At 35.5% G+C, this 23,954-nt stretch overlaps 1 protein-coding gene across 1 annotated transcript in view; it reads left to right on the top strand.

Annotated features, from left to right (window-relative positions):
• Nucleotides 1-23,954, top strand: part of Cht10 (Chitinase 10) — a 178,385-nt gene that overhangs the window by 70,726 nt on the left and 83,705 nt on the right. The window contains exons 4-13 of the mRNA XM_069822742.1: nucleotides 182-429; nucleotides 1,752-1,937; nucleotides 2,015-2,218; nucleotides 8,587-8,873; nucleotides 13,091-13,396; nucleotides 13,604-13,727; nucleotides 17,139-17,429; nucleotides 17,647-17,744; nucleotides 20,486-20,729; nucleotides 21,867-22,049. Coding sequence (XP_069678843.1) covers nucleotides 182-429; nucleotides 1,752-1,937; nucleotides 2,015-2,218; nucleotides 8,587-8,873; nucleotides 13,091-13,396; nucleotides 13,604-13,727; nucleotides 17,139-17,429; nucleotides 17,647-17,744; nucleotides 20,486-20,729; nucleotides 21,867-22,049 — 2,171 coding nt within the window. The remainder of the gene's footprint in view (nucleotides 1-181; nucleotides 430-1,751; nucleotides 1,938-2,014; nucleotides 2,219-8,586; nucleotides 8,874-13,090; nucleotides 13,397-13,603; nucleotides 13,728-17,138; nucleotides 17,430-17,646; nucleotides 17,745-20,485; nucleotides 20,730-21,866; nucleotides 22,050-23,954) is intronic.

Raw genomic sequence — 23,954 nt, 5'->3', positions numbered from 1 at the left:
TACAGCCACAAATTTACAATAAACTTTTTATTTGTTATCAGATGTAGGAGGATACGGAAATTTAGATCACAAACTATAATAAAACAATTATATTTCACATCTTGATTGTATTATATACGGAACTAATGGTACTATATTGTTATTGAGGGTTGAAATAACGAAATATATTTTATTCTATCAGATCAGATCACCGAATACCGCTGAGAGATGCTGTGGAACAACGACCTTATCCTGATCTTAGTGTCAACCCATTTGATATCGGATGGTCTGATGTCTTACCCAGTGCTGAGCAGTTTGACTCAACATTTGCCTGGTGGCGAGAAAAGCTCTTCTCAAAAGAAAAATATATTTCAGCAGTAACTGGTGGTTCTCCACAGTCACTAGATCCCAGTTTCAAAACAACTCATTATTATGGCAATAAGGTCACAGGTGAAGATAAATGTTACATTATTATCTCTCATTAACTTTTTCATGTATAGTCAGGGTTACCATATTTCAGTTCACTAGTATCATGTATCAGCACCTGACATGTTTAGCACAACAGTGAAGATAAACCAGGACAAACATATGTAAGCAGATCTAACTGTTCCAATAAGTAAGCACAAGAAACTTATTAATGGAGAAAAATTCGTCCCAGCACCGGGAATCGAACCTAAGACCCTCCCTCAGCTTGGCGCACTGAGTGCTTTTACCATCTGAGCTAAGCTGAGATCCGATCCACAGCGTCAGCCGAACTCTCCTCCTTTGTATCGTCAAATTTTTCTCCATTAATAAATATCTACGCAAATGACTAGGCCTACATAAAGTCATTGATTACACATTATTCAACAGAGGATGGCGAAGTCCTCATATAAGAATATACGAACAAAAATTTTGTAACAATATGTTCATCAAGTAGTAGCACACAAAACTAATACAATTATAACAATTTTCAAGTAGTAACACACAAAACTAATACAATTAGAACAATTTTCCATAATTAATTATGCCTCTAAATATTTGTCAGATTCGATTTAAAACCAATTGGAGATGTGGTCAAGATTCTAGTTCTTTTTAATTGAAAATTCGAAGAGTGTTGATATGTTACCATGTGAACAAAGTTAAATACCGACCAGTATATTCAATTTCACAGACGACAGCCTGCAGATATTTCTGTATTTTATATTTCTATACTGGTATTAGTATCAATTTTTATACACAAGTTCATGAATTAATAGCTTTCATAGCTATAAGTACTGGTAAATATGTTCATCAAGTAGTAGCACACAAAACTAATACAATTATAACAATTTTCAAGTAGTAACACACAAAACTAATACAATTAGAACAATTTTCCATAATTAATTATGCCTCTAAATATTTGTCAGATTCGATTTAAAACCAATTGGAGATGTGGTCAAGATTCTAGTTCTTTTTAATTGAAAATGCGAAGAGTGTTGATATGTTACCATGTGAACAAAGTTAAATACCGACCAGTATATTCAATTTCACAGACGACAGCCTGCAGATATTTCTGTATTTTATATTTCTATACTGGTATTAGTATCAATTTTTATACACAAGTTCATGAATTAATAGCTTTCATAGCCATAAGTACTGGTAAATATTTTCAAATTATATGTCAGAGTATCTGATTTGCAGAAGATTTCTGTTTTATGTAAGGGTAAACTTAATAATTATAATTAAATAGATGTAAGGCAGTGAGGGAAATCGTAGGATTTGTTATATATAACTTAAAATAATGTTAACAGGAATGCGGCCGTACCATGTGGTTTGCTACGTGGAAGGATGGGCAGTCTACCGCAAGGAACCCATGAGATTCAGCACATTAGACGTAGATCCATTTGCCTGTACCCATTTGGTGTATGCATTTGCAACTTTGGACCCTCACTCATTCACTATTACGCCACAGGATGAGGAATACGACATAGTGAAAGGTAACGTAAATTTTTAAGTAGGTCCTGTAAAAGTAATTCAATAATTTTCAGGTGATAACACAGTTTTATTTTTGCAGGAGGATACCGAGCAATGGTAGGACTGAAACGCGTTAATCCACAGCTCAAAGTTCTCATCTCTGTTGGAGGCTGGGTCGAAGGAAGTCATAAGTTCTCACACATGGCTGCCAGTGCATATGTGCGTCGGGAATTCATCCGTTCTGTGATTCATTTCCTAGATACTCATGGCTTTGATGGACTTGATCTTGATTGGGAATATCCAGGTAAATTTTATTTTGTAATAAAAGGCACCCACAAACATTTATACCAAGTCGTCTCAAAAATCTTTTCTTAGGAATTTTCTACTCATTTGTCTTGGAGTTGTTGGGCAAGGGACAGTTTGTTTACTTTTGTTGTTGGTATTGTTTTGAAACACATTTCAAGAAGCATTTAATTGCATATCTTTCTGCTATAGGCTATTTAGTGCCTATTATCCTCAGTTTCTCACATAGGCGGATCCAGGAAAGGACTAAGGGAGGCTTTAGCTCTATCCCCCCCTCACTTAAGCCGATATGACAATAGTTACATTTAAGTTTAGGCTTAGATCATATATAACAGATAGATCATCTCTATGTTAAAATCGGTAGCACTTTGAAGAGAACAACCGCCAGGATCGCCACCCGTCCGTCGTAAACGAACACGAGATGGCATACAGTCGCTAATGCAATTCAAATAGGAGTTATGACGTGACTCCTTATGTAACAATTAGATGGCTATATAGAAACCTGACAAAAGTTGTTACTGACAAAGCCTGTAAGGCCGAGCAATCTGGGTATATATAATCTAGGGTTTAGGCTACAGAGTTACCGGTATTTTACTTTTATGAAATTAAACCCAACAGTTTCATTTCTGTCTTACATACGTCACCAAAGTGTTTGCTAGGGATGAGCATATATCCCTTGAATAGCAACTAGTGGACTCGTCCTAGTAGCGGCCAGAACTGATGAGTGACGACAATAGTAGGAAAGAAAGTTAGCCCCCTCCTCTTTAGGGAATCCTGGATCCACCATTGCTTTCTCATTTGAAGTGTACGGAAACATAATCATACAACTGCATTTCTTTTGGGGAAAAAAGAGGCCTTGAGTGCAAAATCAGCACCTGAGGGAATATGTGAAGTGAAAGGTGAAGGGTTGGTCAGTAGTAGGACGGCATCAATCTCGTTTAAGTGCTACAGTAATGAAAGCATAAGCCTTGAAAATAACCCTCGCTGTACTCACCAAATTGGAAGTGCAGCCACTCGCCAGTAGCAGTGAACTACCAATAAGTCTTGGTATTTCTAAGGCCATAGTCAGTCGCCACTTCCATCAGATTGGACTATGTCTAAATGTCGATGACCAAGGCACAGTTACAGGAAAAAACTTTTGAGACGACCTAATAAAAATAATGTTACTGTAATTTTCTTTTCCAGAACTATTAACCCTCGACACTTACCTGGAGTCTTTTCTGACTCCACATCATATTTTGTTGTTAATAGCTACATCCATATACTCCGAAAGGTTCCAGTAACCTAGATATGCTATCCTTCGTTATTTTAGTTTTCTTTACAATTGAAATTATTATTTCATAATTATATATTGATTATTATTTTCATGTTTATTGCTTGTGTTCGAGTATGGCCCCACCAATATGTCTTTTTTTTCTAATTAGAATTATTTTGCGGTGTTACCAGTAGTGTTTTGTTTTATGCAAAGTGAACAGGTGAAACAAATACAGCATAAACTGTCATGTAGGCTATGTGTAAAATATTGTAGGTTCAAAAGTAATTATTTGTACTTGTAAAGATGGTTTCTTGTTCATTCTACTGATGCAGGTGATGAGACTAGTGATGTCGATAAGTTTTAAACAGGATCGATTTTATTGGTTTTAAACCAGAAAGCTGTTTAAAATGGTTTTTTATCACGTTTTGTTGGATTAATTGGTTTTATTATCAAATGAAAAAGATTCTTGACACATATGCTAATAATAATAATAATAATCTCATAGTTTTCATTTTTTTCAAAATTAAATACTTTTGAGCTAGCAAAACTGAAGTTCAATTTTCTTCACAGTACATGCTACAAATATAATATAGCAACACTAATAATAAGAAGAATAAAACTTAAAAATAATAAACACCTTTTCTCTTGTCATTTTGAAAACTGCCATAGTTAGTTAAATCAGAAAACAAATACCTTCTTCATTTCTTGTTGCTACACTAATCTTCCTCAGTAGTTGCTTCATCAGATATTGTAGGCTCTGGATTCACTGATTCAGAACTAGTGAACTTAAGATTCCATCTTATCATTACAAGTTTCTCCAACCTTTCAGGACACAGCCTATTTCTGAGTTTTGTATGAATGTTGTCATGAGCGGACCAGTTTCTTTCGCATGCAGCCGAAGAAGTGGCACATTTAATATTCCCACCAATAACTTGACGACTAGGAGGTTCATATCCGGGTCGAAGTTGATGAAAAACGTTTTTTCCAATACTATTGAGGCTCCATCATAGGCTACATAAAGGCACTGATGAAGCATACATCGCTCTAGCAATGAGTTCATCTAATTCATTATCACTTATTATTTGCTGTTGTGATGACTAGAATTTGTGGCGACAACGAATGTGAAGATAGAGTCACAGATGTAGATGAAACAGCTAATGCTGAGAATGAAGTAGAGGGCACTGGCGGAGTTGCAGAAGTAGATAATGAGTCTGACGGTAATGAATCTGAAGGAAAAACGATTTCATGAAGAGAGTTCGTACGCTTGTTTGTTGTTTTACTCACATTTTCAGCTTCCCTTTTCATGGACTGTGAACAAAGATAACAACTGAAGATATGCTGCTGTAAACGAGATGCCATTTGCGTATTGGTATTCTTTCCTGCAATTTTTATATATCGCTTTTACCTTTGTGTTCCCTTCACAGACTGCTCATTCAAAATGACTCCAAATGCTTAAACTAGTCTCATTGTACTCACGAGCTTACACAGTACAGTATCACGACATGACTTATTACGGACTACAAGCGCCACACTGAACTGATATCAGCTGTATTATGTATTTGTGTACAAACAAGACATCTAACGACCAGCAGCATACACCAACAACCCTAAAACCTAGCACACAGAAGTAAAACGCCCGGATGTATATGCAAAATGGATGGCATATGTGTTGTTCGGGTTGCATTCAATCAATCCAATTAATCCTAGTAAACAGGATTTTAAACCCATAAAAAATGATGTATATGGATTTAAACGGATTAAAACAGTTTTTACATCACTAGACGAGACTAAATTAATTAATTCTCTAAAAATAATAATTAACACTTGATACAATAACAATTTCCGTTTCGAATTTTATTTCAAGGAAAGTAAATATGTTCCCTGATAATTGAAAAATGAAAACACAGATAAAGAATAAATATAATTATGTGATTCATTCATTGTTTAAACATAAGGAGTAAATCTAGGTGTAATAAAAACTTTCAATTTGCTTATACTGTAAGTTAATGTATATAAAAAAGCATTAAGCTAGAAAATATCCTAATTATTAACAACAAATATTCTTGGAGTTAAAAATGACCCCAGATAAGTAGCATGAAATTTTAGAGCAGCTCAGTTGCGAGGGTTAAACTGTAACTATTAAACCTATGAATCCTGAAATTTTTAAAGTACAAGGTGAACCACTGAAATGTGAACCAGTGTCCGGCATTTGTGCTATCGTCTAGCAAGGCACACATTGTATAGCACAGTGGTGGTGATGCAACCATATAACATACAGTTCCCTTCAACAATTTATTAAATAAAAGCAGTTAAAAAGTTTCTTACCAGTTTTAAAAAAAGAGAAAGTTGGTACGTAATTAAATATGTGTTTTTAACTGCTTTTATTCTATAAATTGGTAAGGAAATTGTGTACATATGATTGCATGGTAATTATAGACGAGATGTCGCTGAGTCAATGATTCAATTCGATTAGTTCTTGATTCCTGCACCTCTTCCCCTTCTTCTGTTTTCTCTTCAACTTCTCTTTCCTAGATGTCCCTACCTCTTATTGTACCACTTCTCTCCTATACATGTGTCTACTTTTATTTTACTACTACATCTATTCTGTCACGTAATTAAACATATCTCAAACTATACTACTATATCATACAAATCCAATTTTAATTACCTTGGCAGTTTGGATGGGATTCGTTCCTGGGACCTTTGACACCATAATACCTTGCCTTAACACACTCGGCTAAACAGCTACGTTGTGAAATAAAGTTTAAAATAGGTCTCTTATGTTTAGGCTAGGATTAAAGAAAATAAATAAAACAGATAAAGCAAATTTACGTAATCTAAATTATTCTTGACGTTTAAAAAACAATAATTTACTTGTTTATAGCAAAATAAAAGCTGGAAAAATATGCATAAAGAGGACAATATTGACGAACATTATCTATGACGTCACATTTCCAAAGCAACCTGATAAACAAGCATTGTTGGTTGAAGCGCCATTTTCAAGATACTACGACGTAACGACAGTAATAACAATTTATTGCATGAGCCATGGAAAGTAAAAATAATTGTAATTTGAGAAAACTTTTCAGTAATTTGAGCAGTGAAGAAGAAGAGATTGATTTCGCCATGTCGTATAAACTAATACCTGACAAAAGTGCAAAGAAATGTGTGAGTTGCAAATCAAGTGATAGTGTGAATTGGCAGAGAAGGGCAAAATACTCAAACTATTCATTCTGTTTGAAGTGTAAAAAGTGTAAACAGGAAACGTCTATAACCCACAACACATGGTTCGAAAACACAAAAATAACTATACGTCAAAGCTTGGTTCTTATTTATATGTGGTTGCTTCAAACAACTCTTCAGATAGCTGCTTCAGAGGCAGAAGTTCACTTCAGTACTGTACTAGATTATTTCTGTTTCTGCAGAGAAATATGTTATGTTATAATTACACAAAATACCAAACCCATAGGAGGAGAAGGACACATCGTGGAATTAGATGAAACACATGTCTACACCAGGAAATATAAAAGGGGCAGACTTCTCAAAAACGAGAAAAATAGCGTATGGGTTTTTGGAGGTATCGACAGAGAGACGAAAGAATCGTTTGTATTGAAAGTGGAAAAAAGAGATAAAAATACATTGATACCCGTAATTAAGTCATTCATCAAACCACACACTAAAATTATGACGGATGGTAGGAAGTCTTACAGTGATTTGAAAGATGAAGGATATATCCATGAAGTTGTGAATCACTCGATAGAATTTGTACGTGAAGATGATCGTTCTGTGCACACCCAAAAAGTGGAACGAATGTGGAAAACGTTGAAATCGGTTTTAAAAAGAGAAGGCAGGGAAAGTGAAAATGATCATTTATACGTGTTTGAGTTCCTATATCGTGAACAACAGAAACTGAAAGGAATGACTACACCCAGTGAAATGTTTCCGCAGTTTCTACAGCATATCCACGACACATATCCAGGGTACGGAATAGAAGGATTAAAACCTAAAGACTACAGTCCTCAGTAATGAGTGATAGTGTCATACGAACAATGTTTTTTTTTAGGAAGTGTTCAATTATTGAAAGAAAAACTTGGCGAACTATACAGTGTTACGTATTATAATACGAACAATAATTGTAGGAAGTCTTCAGTTAATAGTGAATAGTATACCTAGTGAACTATACAGCGGTCACCAAGGAATCACTCATTTATATGAACTATTGGTAGTTTAATTCTGAGCGTGTTATCTAGCTTCGTATTACAATGAGAATAATGATTGTGAGAAGTGTTCAGTTAAAGAAGTGTTCAATTAGGTGAATGTTACATATGTCCCGCCCACTATAGGAGACATATGCCAGTTTTACAGTAATCCTAAACATATTTAGTATAACTTGTTGCTTGCGAGTCATCCAAAGCCCCAACCTCCACCCGATACCCCGCTTTTTTTCATCATGTGCTACACGTCGGATCATCATCGGGGCTTGCAGCCCCGATACCCCGCTTTTTACATCATGTGCTACACGCTTGCAGCCCCGATACCCCGCTTTTTACATCATGTGCTACACGTCGGATCATCATCGGGGCTTGCAGCCCCTATACCCCGCTTTTTACATCATGTGCTACATTTCGGATCATCATTGGGGCTTGCAGCCCCAATACCCCGCTTTTTACATCATGTGCTACACGTCGGATCATCATCGGGGCTTGCAGCCCCGATACCCCGCTTTTTATATCACGTGCTACACGTCGGATCATCATCGGGGCTTGCAGCCCCGATACCCCGCTTTTTACATCATGTGCTACACGTTGGATCATCATCGGGGCTTGCAGCCCCGATATCCCACTATTTACATCATGTGCGTGTAATAAACAATAAGCAAATCATCTTTGATTAAAGCAGTCACCAAAGAATCGTTCACTAAAGTGAACTATTTAATTCTGAGCGTCACCTAGCAACAAGAATCATTGCTTTAAGTAAACTATTTAATTCTGAGCAAGTCGCCTAGCAATAGGAGTCGTTCATTCCATTGAATCATTGACTCAGCGACATCTGCATTAACTAACATTACATTAATTAAACTTATAACGGATTTACATGGCGTGTAACTGTTTCAGGAGCTGAAGACCTAGGAGGAAAACCATCAGATAAGGAACATTTTTCACTTCTGACTGAAGAGTTGTCTGAAGTGTTTGCTCCTCGAGGTTGGCTCCTTTCTGCTGCAGTGTCTCCATCGAGGTTCAGACTTGAAGATGCATATGATGTGCGCCGATTGGCCCGCAACTTGGATTTCGTCAATTTGATGAGCTTCGACTTACATGCAGAGAGGGATCGTTCAGCTGATCATCATGCTCCCCTTCTTCAGAGGAAACATGATACGGGTCTTAACGTTTTCTACAATGTTGTAAGTATATATAGTATAGGCCTATTACCTGTAGTAATAGTTTTAGTTAGTAACAAAATATAGGCCCTACTTTTGTCTCTAGAAGAGAACTGTGCCAACGAGCAAAATACACCAGTCCTAGAGGAGATTATTTTGTTATTGAGTTATCTTGTAGGGCACTGAGGGTAATATTCAATAAAAATACAAGGAATCATGTAGGCCACTATTTCCAGAGTTACAGATAATTTCAGCTTACAGTCTATTCAATTATAGAATCTTGATCTTCCTTAAATCTAATATAGATCTTTATCAACCTACATCAGATATACATTCCTTTAACACTAGAAATAAAGATAAATTAGATTACACAAGGTGCAGATTGAGTGTGAGCTCAAATACTTGCTTTTTTAATGGCATCAACATATTTAATAAGCTACTATTGGAGGTGTGAAAGGTACCGGTACCAATAAATAGGTTAAGTCCTGTATACATAAATGGTTACTGAATAGACTTTTCTGTTCAATGAATGAATTCATAGAGTGTGATGTAAATATTGTATTAATTGTAACCCTTTCTTTATATTTTAATTTTTCTCTTTGTATTTTAATTATTCTCTTTGTCCTTGTATAAATGTGTTAACTTACATCATATTAGGCCTACGTTTATTTCTTAGTGTTTATTTATTTTCCTATGCCTGTTTATTTGCTTATAATTATTTGTTCATTTGTCTATATTTATTTGTGCTAAGTCTATTTGTTTGTGTATGTGTGGGTCCATATATTATCTAACCTATGTCATATCCAGGCCTTGTACACTAGTTTCTGACAAATAAATATTATTATTATTATTATTATTATTATTATTATTATTATTATTATTATTATTTACATTACGTTTGTTATAAATTTATAAATAGGCCTATAAAGAGTATTTCATAATTAACGAGTCTATCGAAAAAATAACTATGTTGGATAATTTTTTGAAATTATGTTCATCCTCACAAGAAAGAACCCTTCTCAGTACCGTACAGTCGTTTTGAAAACAAACACCTCCTTCTCTCGCCGCCAGAGCTATTAAACGAAATAATGGTCAGTGTCTTAAACCTTTTATTAAAACAGATAAATGTAAAAACAGTTTCAATTGTTGACAAATTATGGTGTATAATTTTCAAAATGTCTTTCATTCTGCTGAATGCACAAATGTAAGCGACATAGCCTATCAACTCTTCATGGACTGTGGTGAGCTGCGTGGCATGTTATCATTCCAATCTATCACAACAATGTGTATAGGCATGGCCGTGTGCCATTATCCTTGGTGTATAGAAGGCCACGCTTCATGTCATTTTAAGTCCTTGACGTAGTTCTATAGAAGCCATGTTCTAGGCCATTTTAAGTTGGCATCAAATGCACATTACATGGATAAATAGCTTCCTCTGGCGGTGCAGCAGGGGTGTTTGTTTCCAAATCGACTGTACGGCACCAGAAAGGGTTCTTTCTCGTGAGGATGAACATTATTTAAAAAATTATCCAAAATCGTTGATTTTTCGATAGACTTGTTACTTATGAAAGACTCTGTAGTATGATTTATTGGAACAGTGGTCGAATTGAAAATAAATTTTCTGTCAGCATGCACAGACTTGTCTTGTGATACAACTATTTTGGGGAATTCTTAAATAAGACATTGCTACCATGCGCGAACTAAATAACGTATATACCTATAATTATAAAATACCACGCACTACTGCAGGAATGTCTAAGAGAAGGTACAGAATATGACAGCTGTGTCCTAGAAAGGAAATACTATAAATAAGCAAATACTGTATACTATTTCATAAAATTAGGCTACTAAAAAAACTGGACTCGCTTTCAACAGTGTTTCCAAAATTCTTGTAGATGAGGAACTTTTTTTTAGCTTCCTTGGCTCTGCATGATGTAAATTTCAGTTTCAACTTAATTTATAACGCGTTTTACTGGAGTAAAGACATCGTTTTAACCATAAATCTAAACTCATTTTTCACTTATCACACTCGCATGCAAAATACGTCGCACTTGCCAAATCCAAGCGCTTGACACTAACTGCCCAACAGAACGAAAAACAAACAATTCTAAACTTCACTCTATGTAACATAGACTACCGTATGTCATGAGAATTCAGATCGGAACTGCAACTGAACGTTTAATAAACGGATATATCACTTGGTTGTCTATTGTTGCGATTAAAATGTAAAATGATATTGATAAACATTAGCCTATCATAAATCAAACGAAAGTGTTAGAATAACAAATAGTTAATGTTGCAATTTTAATTCTGCTGTACTAAAAGCTAAATAAATATTATCAGCATTTATTTAAAATTTATTCAATTGCAGACGCTATTGTTACGTCACTCATGACATGAAAGATGGAAAGCGCTCGGCCTTGGACGGGGGGTGAGGAGGTGGTGTGTGAAGAGAGATAGAGAAAAATGACAATAATGAGCGAGTGCACACTGTTGGTTAGCGTTATTGATTGGGTGATCAGTTTCACTAAGTCTATTTTAAATGTTTACTGCCTGTAAGCTTTTTGGTACCGGTACATATCTTATTTTATTTCTGGTATCCCATACTGGCTCATACTGGCCCAATTCGGCCACTGGATTGGAAACTAGATTAAGACCTAGAGATAAGCTTGAAGGAGCCGAGATTTGTAAAAATTTGTTGAATAAACTCTGCAGTGCTTGGGAAAAGTGACGGAAGTCAGTTTCCACAAACCTTTTTTGATAATTTATTGACAACTTACACTGGTTTATGTCGATTTGATTTTTTTCTGTATGAATTATTGTAATGGGAGGAATACCTATGTATTTTTTTTCCAAGCGAACAGATGTTCCATAAGTTGTCAATAAATTATCAAAACAGGTTTGTGGAAACTGACTTGTGTCACTTTTCCCGAACACTACAGAACTATTACTACTACTGCTATTACTCCATTGTTATCATCTAAAAACAGAAGTTAAACTCATTCTTCGACTCGCAGTATTTTCAAAACAATCGCAATTCATTTTATTGAAATAAACACAAGAGCGTAAATAGTGTTCTAAAAACGACTAATTTTATAAAGCATTAACTAAACAAGATATATCAGTAATGTATCCACAAAATTGTTTTCCAACATCTTCAGAATTGTGCTTTTAAATTGTCTTCTGGTACTACAGTGTGAATCTGTCAGAGCTTCACATGTTTGCAAGTGATATTTGCTTTCATGTAGATAGTGCCAGTAAGTGAATCCAAAATATCAATTTTGTGTAAAATTCGACTAATAGTTGTGTCCTGTTTCCAATATTTAAAAGTTGTTATTTCTTTCCTAGGTCTGATCAATCTTCCTTCTGCAGTACCGATACTCTTGCTTTTAAATTTTAGCTGCATGAAAAACAAGTTGGTCTCACACAGATAACAATAATATGACACGATAAATAAATATACTAAACCATGGCAAACAATGGCATAGCTTTAAATAGTATCTAATATGATTTATCCATTATTGTCAGTAAATATAATTTCCTCAAGCACAGGTACAGAAAAAGGATATTGTGTCACTTTTTGGTCCTAATTACTTTTAAAATAGAGTCCGCCGAGTTAGCTCTGTGGTAGCTCGTCTGCCTCCAGACTATCCGGCCAGGGTTCGATTCCCGGCGAGGTCTGAAATTTTCATGTAAAATTTCTACCTTGGGACTAGGAGAGATGGCGGTGCACAACTTCTAATCACTAAATTATGCACCAATATGCCTGGGTTAAATTCCAAATCTCTCCGCAGTGTATATGAAGAGAAGGCATATGTCCTGTTGATAGTGATTCGTCTGTCGGATGGGGACATTAAGCCTGGCTCCCCCCTTGGTGCTATTCCACAGGAGTAGGCTACTTGCTGGCACCGAGTTTCCCCCTTCTCCCTTCCTCACCTTCATCATCATCCTCACCATTCCCTACACTACACTTACACATACACTCACCCTAGTAAACGACATAACTCTTCACAGATGCACATCATGCATAACGTGGCCTGCCAAAGTGGTGTGCAACTTGAAAATGGGTCACAATCATGTCATCTATCCACAGTATGCGGAACCCGAATCATGCAAAGTGAAGTGGGTAGGCATTAGACACACACACACACACACACTTTTAAAATACAATGTTTCCTCTTTCAAATCAATGATAAGCATGATCAGTGTTACATAATTATCTTATACTTTTCGTTTTGCAGGATTATGCAGTTCGCTATTGGTTGAAGAAAGGACTCCCACGTGACAAATTGATTGTGGGTGTACCATTTTATGGTCGATCTTTCACACTGGCTAATTCCAGTCTCTCAACACCATCTTCGCCAATTAAAGGTTTTGGAAAGGAAGGCTATTACACACAGGAGCGTGGCTTCCTTGCTTATTTTGAAATTTGTGAACTTCTAGAAGACAAGAGCTGGAGAAAGTATACAGATGATGTTGGTAGTCCTTATATTGTTAAAGGTGACCAATGGATTGGTTATGACGATCGTGACAGTATTGCTACTAAGGTCAGTTCAATTACACTTTTCCTTAATATTCATAAGTAAAGCCAGAATTAATATACATGTGTAACTCTGTCATGGATATTTATTTGTGAGATTTATTTCTGTTTTGTAAATAAAATTCAGTTAATGTAGTAATAACAATAACTTAGCGAACATTTTACTGATACGTTCAATAAGTGCAATTAAATGTTCCATATTTTGTTAAAACAGATGGCTTACATCAAGAAAAATCGCCTTGGTGGAGCAATGGTATGGGCAACAGATCTGGATGACTTTGAAGGTTTATATGGGGAAAAATGGCCACTTCTCTCCACAGTCAGAAATTCTTTGCTTGGTAAAACAGATTTTATTATTATTATTATTATTATTATTATTATTATTATTATTATTATTATTATTATATTATTATTATTTATTTTTATTATTTATTTTTATTACCATTAATTACTATCATTATTATTGGAATGGAATGGAATTTCGGGAGGTATCACTACAGCCCAACACTGCGACCTTACAAGATCTATTGCGCTAATCCTTAAGCTAGATGCATTCCCAAGCCCGCACCAGTTGACTACTTTAAGGTTCACTGCATACCCAGGCTTCGAGCAGGCAACCCCACTCGTACCTAGGCCAGCCCCTCCATGCACACCAGACGGTATTTGAGAAATGCTATGGAATCATGACGGAATGGAGAAATGTTGACTGAATTATATAAATGCCTAGTATGGAGAAACTGGAAAACCTCGAGAAAATCCCGACTGCCCACAACTCAAACCTGGACCGCCTGCATAACAGGCTGAAGGTCTGACCACTCAGCCACTGCAGAGGACATTATTATTATTATTATTATTATTATTATTATTATTATTATTATCAGGGCTCGCACTTTGATGACCTAAAAGTTCTTAAAAATGACCTATAAAATGACTCTAACATTTAATGAAAATGACCTAATAATTACAAAAAATTACCTAAAAAATTGAAATTTTTTATTTTAATTAATAATTATTGTTTATATTAAACTACTGTACAAAAGTTAAAAGGTAAAGATTTTTTAATTAGTAAGCATACCTGTACATACTTAATTTTTAACAATTAGAAAAGTAGAAAACAAGAACAAAATTAATTGAATTAATTAGGTAACTTGAATAATTAATTTAAAATCTACAGTCTCAGAGAATCATTTTCCTCTTTGGCGCTTCTTTAAAGAAAGAAAGAAAGAAAATAGGACTTGAAATGTTAGATTACAGTAGCCGAATAATTTTATTTAAATGTTTTATGGAAAAAACTAACAGTACTGGTAACTAAAATATTGTGGCTGGAACTTTCTTCACTGAAAACTTTATTGCAACTGAAGGTTAAACGGTGTCATAATCACGTTCGCATAACAAGGAATAAATCTCATTGTTGTAAATTACTGTATAAACTGTAATTATTTCATTGTTGCAAAGCCAAAAAATTCGTGTTTTATAGTTACGTCGCTCATATTTCCGGCAGCCAATCACGTTGTAGATCGGCTACATTTAAACTTCTGCGTCTTGTAATTCGCTGCTCTAGACATTATGTACTTCCTAAGACCCAATAAATACCGATATAATCTTTCGTCATTTTTGTTCTTTTGTTTCCGTTCGCAGCAAGCAGATGAAAACTCGATACAATGTGATATACCTGTATATTACCGTATGTTTCTGTTCGTTTCTTCCAGTAGATCATTGTAAATACGACAAAATATAATGCAGAAAGCAGATTGCGTTTGTGAAATCCCGTTAATGTAGAAAATATTGACTCAAAACTTGAAAAAAATGACCTAAACTCAGAAAATTAAAAAAAAAAAAAAAACTATAAATTATAGACTTTTAGAATGTGGACATCACAAATGGGATTTATAAACAAACAAGCAATGTCTCCGATACACGAAAAAAATAAGGATATGTCATCAGAATCCTGGCTCTGATTATTATTATTATTATTATTACTATTATTATTACAGTATTATTATTATTATTATTAACTTATTATCGGTATCTAATAACAGAAGACTTGGAAGTACCGGTAACCATATATATAGAATTCCTTTTGGTATATTTTATTGGCTAAGCAATATTATTTCAAGTTAAAGAATTAAAAAATAATCGAGAAGAGTATGAGTTTTAATAGGGGAAATCCGGGCAAAGAGGATAAGCTAAGAATAAACAATGCCACAGGCTATATTTTGATGCTCCCGAAATAAAAACTTCATGACTTTGGTTGTGACACATGTTGTCCACATACTCGTATCTACAAAACAGCAATTCGTTTCTCGTACCTACGGAGAGTGATATGATTTGAGAAAGAAAATATAGTTAATTATTCGCTTTGTCTGGGTACACGGGCAAAGCAAATAATTAACCCGGGCAAAGTGAATATCCCTATAACATTTTCACCTTTCTATTTAATTTCTATTCACTGATAATAAAATTAAATCAACACATAAACACGATGTTAATGAGGCATATGAGACGATAAGAAATGTTATTACAGCCATTTACAGCATGTTAGATTAGTATAAAATACAAATTTGAACAAGTCGACGTTTCACTGGCACTGAAGACTTGGATTTCTTCTGCTTTTTCTCCTGCCCATAAGTTACTTCTCTTTCAACGTTTTTAATCTGAGTGTAATTGATGTATTGAATATTTCGTCAATCTCTGAAGATGCCGACATCACAGATGTGGTTGAGTCTGAGTGAGCATTAACTGCTTCTTCAGCCGCTGAAGAAGCTAGCACCACATAAATTGTTAAATCTGAGCCAGCTGTAGTTTCGCTGATTTCTGTATCAAGTGGGCGATCTGTAAGTTCATCTAGAGCAAAATCTTTATCAACAAACACATTGTGGTTGTATGGCCAGATAGAAGAACCACTGATTGGAAGATTTTATTTCTTCAAGTGCTTTCTTCATGGCTTCTTCAGACCATTTGGCTTGTTCCGTCTTCCTCTTGAAAAATTAAACCATCTGAAAACACATTACAACCTTTTTAAGTAAAAATTAAGATCAGTGTTGCTGATTTATAATTTAATTAGTGTGACTTAATGCCTCCACTATGTAAAATGATCTAACACGCTTTATTACAATAGACAAATACATACAAAAATACAGCTGACACTTATATAGTCAAATAAAGGTGGCAGGGCAAAGCGGATAAGTTATCCACTTTGCCCTATTCACTTTGCCCGCAGACGCCATTTCACTTTTCATTTAAAGGTTATACAAACATAAACGTCAATAATCTTCTTCGTAAGTACGGCATTTTAGAACTAATTCTATCGTCTATATATTACTATCACATAACAAAGAGTTTCTGCAGTACTGTATGTTGTACATATGTTTCTCTTACCTTGAAATATTTTAAGAAAACAGTCAATTTTCTTCAAACTCACGCTGACTTCTTCTCTTACTAGCTAGAATGACGAAAAGTCACTTCAAGCAGAAAAATCTGGTAGGGATTCTTCCCCAACATAGCAGAAAGCGCTACCTGTTGGCGTTTCTAAGAAATAGGCATTATTCTCTTTGCCCGGGTTATTCGTTTTGCCCGGGTCTCCCCTAAATGTAACTTTTGTTTGTCCATTTCCATTCCTTCAGTACATTTTATAATTTGATGTAACGGTACAAAAACAATAGATGTTTTACTTATTAAAATAATGGATAGCCTACATATTATGTAGGCCTTTATAATTTGAGATATAACAATTATTATTTGTTTTGCAGTTGAAGGCGACAAGCAGCCTATTTCAGTATGGCCTGTCTTCAATCCCCCTCCAATACCAGGCTCGCCAGTTTCTGTTGAGCCTGACCAATCGAATTGCACAGGACAGGGCTATGTGAGAGATCCCGTTAACTGTGGAGTTTACTATCTGTGCGAGTGGGGGATGAAGCACACATACATATGTCCTGACGGCCTTCATTACGACTCCTCATTGAATTTATGTAACTGGCCACATGTTGCCGGTTGTGAGGGCAGAGCTCCTATTGCAGAGATTAGTACAGAATCATTAGCAGGTAAGTTATATAGAAGTTACTACAAGCAATGATTCACAGTAGGTAAGACATACTTTTGTATATTCTTAAATTACGATCTCTTCCTAGGAAGAAGTCAGAGGTCAATATTGGTAAAGAAATTTAGTTATTTTGTTTTCAAATAGAGTCAAACACTTTAGTTTGTTTGCATAAAAGATCCTAATGTGTAAAATTAAATATTTTCTGTATTTACTTGCAGTCACTCCAACAACAGAAAATAGCATACCTAAGGATATGTGCATCAATAATGGAGTATATGAAGATCCTACCAACTGTAGAAATTATTACTGGTGTCAGGTAATTATCTGTTTATTTATCAAATGTATACAGTTTGTTCGAGGATGTTAAGGATATTCGAGAATAAGGTGCTTAGGAAAATATTTGGGATTAAGAGGGATGAAGTTACAGGAGAATGGAGAAAGTTACACAACGCAGAACTGCACGCATTGTATTCTTCACCTGACATAATTAGGAACATTAAATCCAGATGTTTGAGATGGGCGGGGCATATAGCACGTCTGGGTGAATCCAGAACTACATATAGAGTGTTTGTTGGAAAACCTGAGGAAAAAAGATCTTTGGGGGGGGGGGGGATGATACGTAGATGAGAGGATAATATAAAAATGGATTTGAGGAAGGTGGGATGTGATTAATCTTGCTCAGGATAGGGACCAATGGTGGGCTCATGTGAGGGCAGCAGTAAACTTCTGGGTTCTTTAAAAGTCATTTTTAGGTAAGTAAGTATACAATTTGTTCACAAACATAGTTACAAATTCATATTTGGTCCATGGATGGGTTATTATTGAAAGGTAGAACAAAGCTAACGAGCTTCTTGTCTATGCGGATGACGTGAATATGTTAGGAAAAAATCCACAAATGATTAGGGAAAACACGGAAATTTTACTTCAAGCAAGTAAAGTGATAGGTTTTGAAGTAAATCTCGAAAAGACAAAGTATATGATTATGTATCGCGACCAGAATATTGTACGAAATGGAAATATAAAAATTGAAAATTTATCCTTCGAAGAGGTAGAAAAATTCAAATATCTTGGAGCAACAGTAACAATATAAGTGATACTCGGGACGAAATTAAACGCAGAGTAAATATGGGAAATGCCTGTTATTATTCGGTTGAGAAGTTTTTGTCATCTGGTCTGCTGTCAAAAAATCTGAAATTTAGAATTTGTAAAACAGTTATATTACCGATTGTTTTGTATGGTTGTGAAACTTGGACTCTCACTTTGAGAGAGGAACAGAGATTAAGGATGTATGAGAATAAGATTCTTAGGAAAATATTTGGGGCTAAGAGGGATGAAGTTACAGAAGAATGGAGAAAGTTACACAACGCAAAACTGCATGCATTGTATTCTTCACCTGACATAATTAGGAACATTAAATCCAGACGTTTGAGATGGGCGGGGCATATAGCACATATGGGCGAATCCAGAAATGCATATAGAGTGTTATACTAAAAGCCAGGTTATGAACCGACTAAACCGGAAGCAACGTTCTGTTGCTCTCTTTCTGAGCTCTGTTGCCACATAGTGGCGCGAGATTCAAAGCGTGTTCAGTGTTTGTCACCGATATGGTTAAAATAACTACTGTATATAGTTCTCGATAACACTATCCACAATATTAGTAATTAAAATTACTGTTTTTAAGAAAGCGCGAGCTAATGATGCTGGTACGAAATGTGACTCGTAATACACGTGGTACTGCAAATGAACTGGCTACACTGTCTCCCTGATTCTGTTGCCAGATTTTCGTTAGCAGACGACATTTTCACGCGAGGTTCAATGAAAAGCTTCGTTCTCATTCTCCCCTCCACCCCCCACACTCAACGTGTCATCACTGCACAGGCTACCCCTCTAATCCACACTTTCCTCTCGCCATCCCAACTACTTCCTGTTTAGTCGGTTCATAACCTGGCTTTTAGTATAGTTGGGAGGCAGGAGGGGAAAATACCTTTGGGGAGACCGAGACGTAAATGGGAGGATAATATAAAATGGATTTGAGGGAGGTGGTATATGACGATAGAGACTGGATTAATCTTGCACGGGATAGGGTGGCTTATGTGAGGGTGGCAATGAACCTCCGCGGTTCTTGAAAGCCATAAATAAGTAAGTAAGAACAAAGCTACGCACATTTAGGCACACTGTGAGCCCAAGGATAACCAAACATCCTCTATTTTCGAGGACAGACCAACATTTTAAATAATTATTAATATCCTCTGAGAATAATTTTGACTCCTAAAGTTTATTTTTCTTGCATTAATGCAGTATACAAAGGGTAATGCTTACTGCGGCATAAAAATAACTACAGCTTCAGTGTGTTACTTCTAGATGAGGAAGCTTTGGTGAATAACGCAAAAAATGGGTATGACAGTGTAAAGCAATGGTGAATTTAACTTGAGATTTTATGTATAGATTTCTGCAATTGTTCGGATAAAAATTCTGGTAACTTATGCATTTTTCCATTTCACCCTAAATAACCCTTTCGGAAAGTTTCGATGTCAGAGCTCCATGGGATCTAAGACTCTTTCTATGTTTCGCTTTCGAAAAAAAACTGCCAACAAAGCAGATGCTGACACTCATGTATTGTTTTGTTACTGATAGTACCGATAGAATCTGTAAAAAATAATGAATGAATGTTTCAGTGGGAATCAGCATCTCTCGCACATCACAATATCGCAGAATGGTTCAGTGACCTTCAGGATGTCTATGTAGACGCCCTACTATATTTATTTGTGAACAATTTTGAAATAAGCTTGTTATAGGCCATTCATTATCTCGTGAAACCTACCTGCACATCAGGGGAAGAAGAAAATGGGCTGATAAGTTTCCCCTCTCTCGCTACACTTCTGCTTGTAGCTAGCGAACTCACTTATCCCCCATAAGGCTTTTACTATATGATACGGCACATGCAAGCATTTCGTTTAACGAGGTAATGAATGACCTATGTCATTTTATTTTGAAAAATCCAGTGCAGTAATGCGATCTTTATTTGAAAATACCTATATTATGTCTCTAATTACACAGGATGGAACAGCATATCTATTTGCTTGTGGAATGGGTCAATTCTTCGAGCCTACAATGGGATTGTGTTATTATGGAACTTCAATACGTTGTTCAGGACCACCTAGTGCAGCAGCAAAAGCAGTTGAGGATTTCAACCAAGCAGTCAGCAGTTTTCTGTATCCAGAAACTATCGTTAATGAAGACCCAAACAATATTGGTTTCAACAGATACAGCGTGGAACTCATCAACAGGCAATTCCTGGACGGTATGAGAATATTTGAACGCAGCTTACATTTGCTTTACAGTTTAATAGTGCCCACGAGTTTATTTTGGTTTTTATCTTTCAGAATTATCATAAAACTTAATTTATTTTAAAAATGATAGACTAAATAAAGGAAGAGAGGGTGCTGGGATAATATAAATTCTTCAAAATGTAACTAGAAATCAGTCTGAAGTGTCGTTGTCGCTACTACATTATTTATCCTTAGACATCATAGACAAACTACAGACATGGTGTATGCTATAGTAGGCCTACTAGTAGCCTACTTAAAAAAATTATGTCAGGAGGAAAAGGTTTAAACACTCACGTGATTATTTATCCTTAGACATGGTGTATGCTACAGTATCAGTAGCCTAATTTTAAAAATTATGTCACGAGAAAAAGGTTTAAATATCCGCTTGCTAATAATTAAACAAGAATACCGTATATACGCGAATATTCCGAGCCATCGAATAATCCTCGTACCCCAAGCTATTTTGACACAATAACTATAAATATTTGACATATTAAAACCACTGGCTGTGATACTGATATGATATATTATGTGAACTATTTTTTTATTAGTCATAAAGTAATATCGGTAACTAATTTTTTTTTCAAAGGCAGGGCCCTTAGCTTGCCATTACTTGCCCTTACTCTATGAGAGTGCTCATAGATGTCACTAGAGGCGAGAAGCTTAGACAACTTAGTTCGGAGAGTACACCACAGGGAGTGGATCCGTGGAACTACATTACACTTATAATGAATGATGATGATGATGATGATTATGATGATGGAGAATTGTTGGAATATCACAGGGGAACGGACTAGCTAGAGAAAACCCTCTGTTGCCTGGACCACGTACTTGCCCAACACAAGTTATAAATTCATGGTGGATTAACTGGGACTTAAACCCAGAGTGCTAGCACTGAGCAAACAGAAAGAATACCAAGAATGTCAGTAATCCTAAGTTTTTAAAAAGCCATTTAACCTGTGATGAAGATAACTGAACATAACTCTTTCTTTTTCTTTTTTCCTTTTTCTTTGACCTCAACTCTGCCCATTGGTATGCTACTAGCTGTCATGAACAGTAGTACATTTTTAAATGCAATAAATTGAATGTAGTGTCTGTTTTTGTTTCAGAAGAAGAATACAAGGTTGTTTGCTACTTCACCAGCTGGGCATTTTATCGGAAAGGCGATGCCAAGTTTGTTCCGGAACATGTAGACACTCGACTTTGCACGCACATTATTTATGCATACGCATCTCTAGATCCTGAAGAGCTTATTGTTAAACCCTTCGATAACTGGGCAGATATAGAAAACAGTAAGTTAATTATATATTTCATATTTCACAGCCTTAATTTAATTTAAGTTGATTTAGTACCAGTAGCCTATATGAGAGGAAGAAAGAATGAATAAAATATTTGTCTCCTTGTTTCCAGGCGATCAGTCTTATTTATGTATAACTTAAACGAAATGTCTACATCGGGATTAATAACATTTGTGATAGTACAATTCGTTAATGTTTGTTTGGAAAATATCTAATAAGATACTTATAATTAGTTTAGGAACAAAAACTAGTTGTTAATTACGATTACCTAAACTTTCAACTATTAAAACTAACATTTTAACGTAAGAACATGTTTTCAGAATTAAATATTTCCTTGACATTAAGACATGTACAAGTTATACCATCAGATTTAATTTTAATAGATCTTACAAAACCAAATTTTTGCACTCTATCCAAGGAATAAGCTGTAAAAATCTGCAGAGTTATATTACTTCCACTCTGTATAACTACATTCAGAAATATTTATTTACAGTAACACTCAAAACACAATTTGGTTTGTATTCATTCAGTACTTTAACATCTCTTTCATAATTTGTTAAGGAGTTCAGCAGAACTGTTGTTCCTTACACCTGACCACTTATTATTCCTAAGTAGAAACACTCTTTCAGTGTGGGCATTAGATTCTAGAATACTCATCACTTTCCTTATTCGTAAAGGAATAAATTAACACTAAAAATAGTCCACCGCTGTGGAGTAACAGTTATCTTGTCTGACTGTGAAACGAGCGGGCCTGTGTTCAAATCCTAGTTGGAACAATTTACCTGAGGATTTTTCCAGGATTTTTCCTCAATCCATTAAGAGCGAATGCTGGGTAACTTTCGGTGCTGGACCCTGGACTCATTTCGCTGGCATTATCATCTTCATCTCACTTAGATGCTAGATAACCATAGCAGTTGATGAAGCGTCGTAAAATAAACCAAATAAAAAACACTGAAAGTAATAATTAAACATTGCACATGTACCCCTTACGACATGGGAATGACGCCATGAAAAATAGAATGATGTAGGCAAGTAGTGCAGCTATGGCAACTTATTTTCGTAGGCCAACTGAAATTAGGCTACGGAAGTATGCCATAACAAAAAAAGTAAAAACCGGAAATGTTCATGTGAACGAATCTGAGTTTTCGAGGAAGATGGAGATTTTAGCGAAAAAATTTAATAAATAGGAAAAAGTTTTAAACGATTATGAAATATTCTTAAATGTGTAATGTGGGAAACAGAAGGAAATGTGTATGAAATACGGAAATATCCGTGTAATATGGGAGAATTCGCAACCCTAATAAAAAGAGCTGTTGTACTGGAAAGGAATAGGTACAGATTCTGAAGGAAGAGAATACTCTGAAGGTCTTCACTATTTTGCATTAATTAATACAGAGTGAACCAGCCAGGATTAGACTCCTATCCACACTTATGGCGGCTGATTCATACGTAATGACGCTTTCATATGCGGAGGATTCGTTCCGCGCTTTTGCAGTTAGTATTGCGTAATGAGTACAGGTATTTACCGAATTCACAATTATAATTTATGATCGAAATGACGTTCCTGTGATATCTGTAAGGCTGCACATCTCCTGAAGACATTTCTACAACTCGCCACAGTTTGTTCTCCAAAATGGCTCGAATTTATGTTGTGTAGCAGTTGTTCATGAAAACAGTGTGGATTATTCACTATCTCAGTAACGCTGTGTTTTGAGTGTTCACGTAACCAGTGAGGTGAAACCATACTTCGGCACTATAAAAAATTAAGATGGAGTCAAGTAGTCCATCATACACTGACTGTTGGAACAACATGCAAAACCTAAGTCTGCTCTGATAATCGGGTTCCATTAAACTCTGAACTACACGAATTTTGTAAGGTTTTAATTTTAATTGTTTCGT

This window comes from Periplaneta americana, chromosome 1 (assembly GCF_040183065.1).
Source record: "Periplaneta americana isolate PAMFEO1 chromosome 1, P.americana_PAMFEO1_priV1, whole genome shotgun sequence".
NCBI classification, from domain to species: domain Eukaryota; kingdom Metazoa; phylum Arthropoda; class Insecta; order Blattodea; family Blattidae; genus Periplaneta; species Periplaneta americana.
The sequence above is the reverse complement of the archived record's forward strand: the minus strand, read 5'-3'. Positions and strand labels throughout refer to the sequence as shown.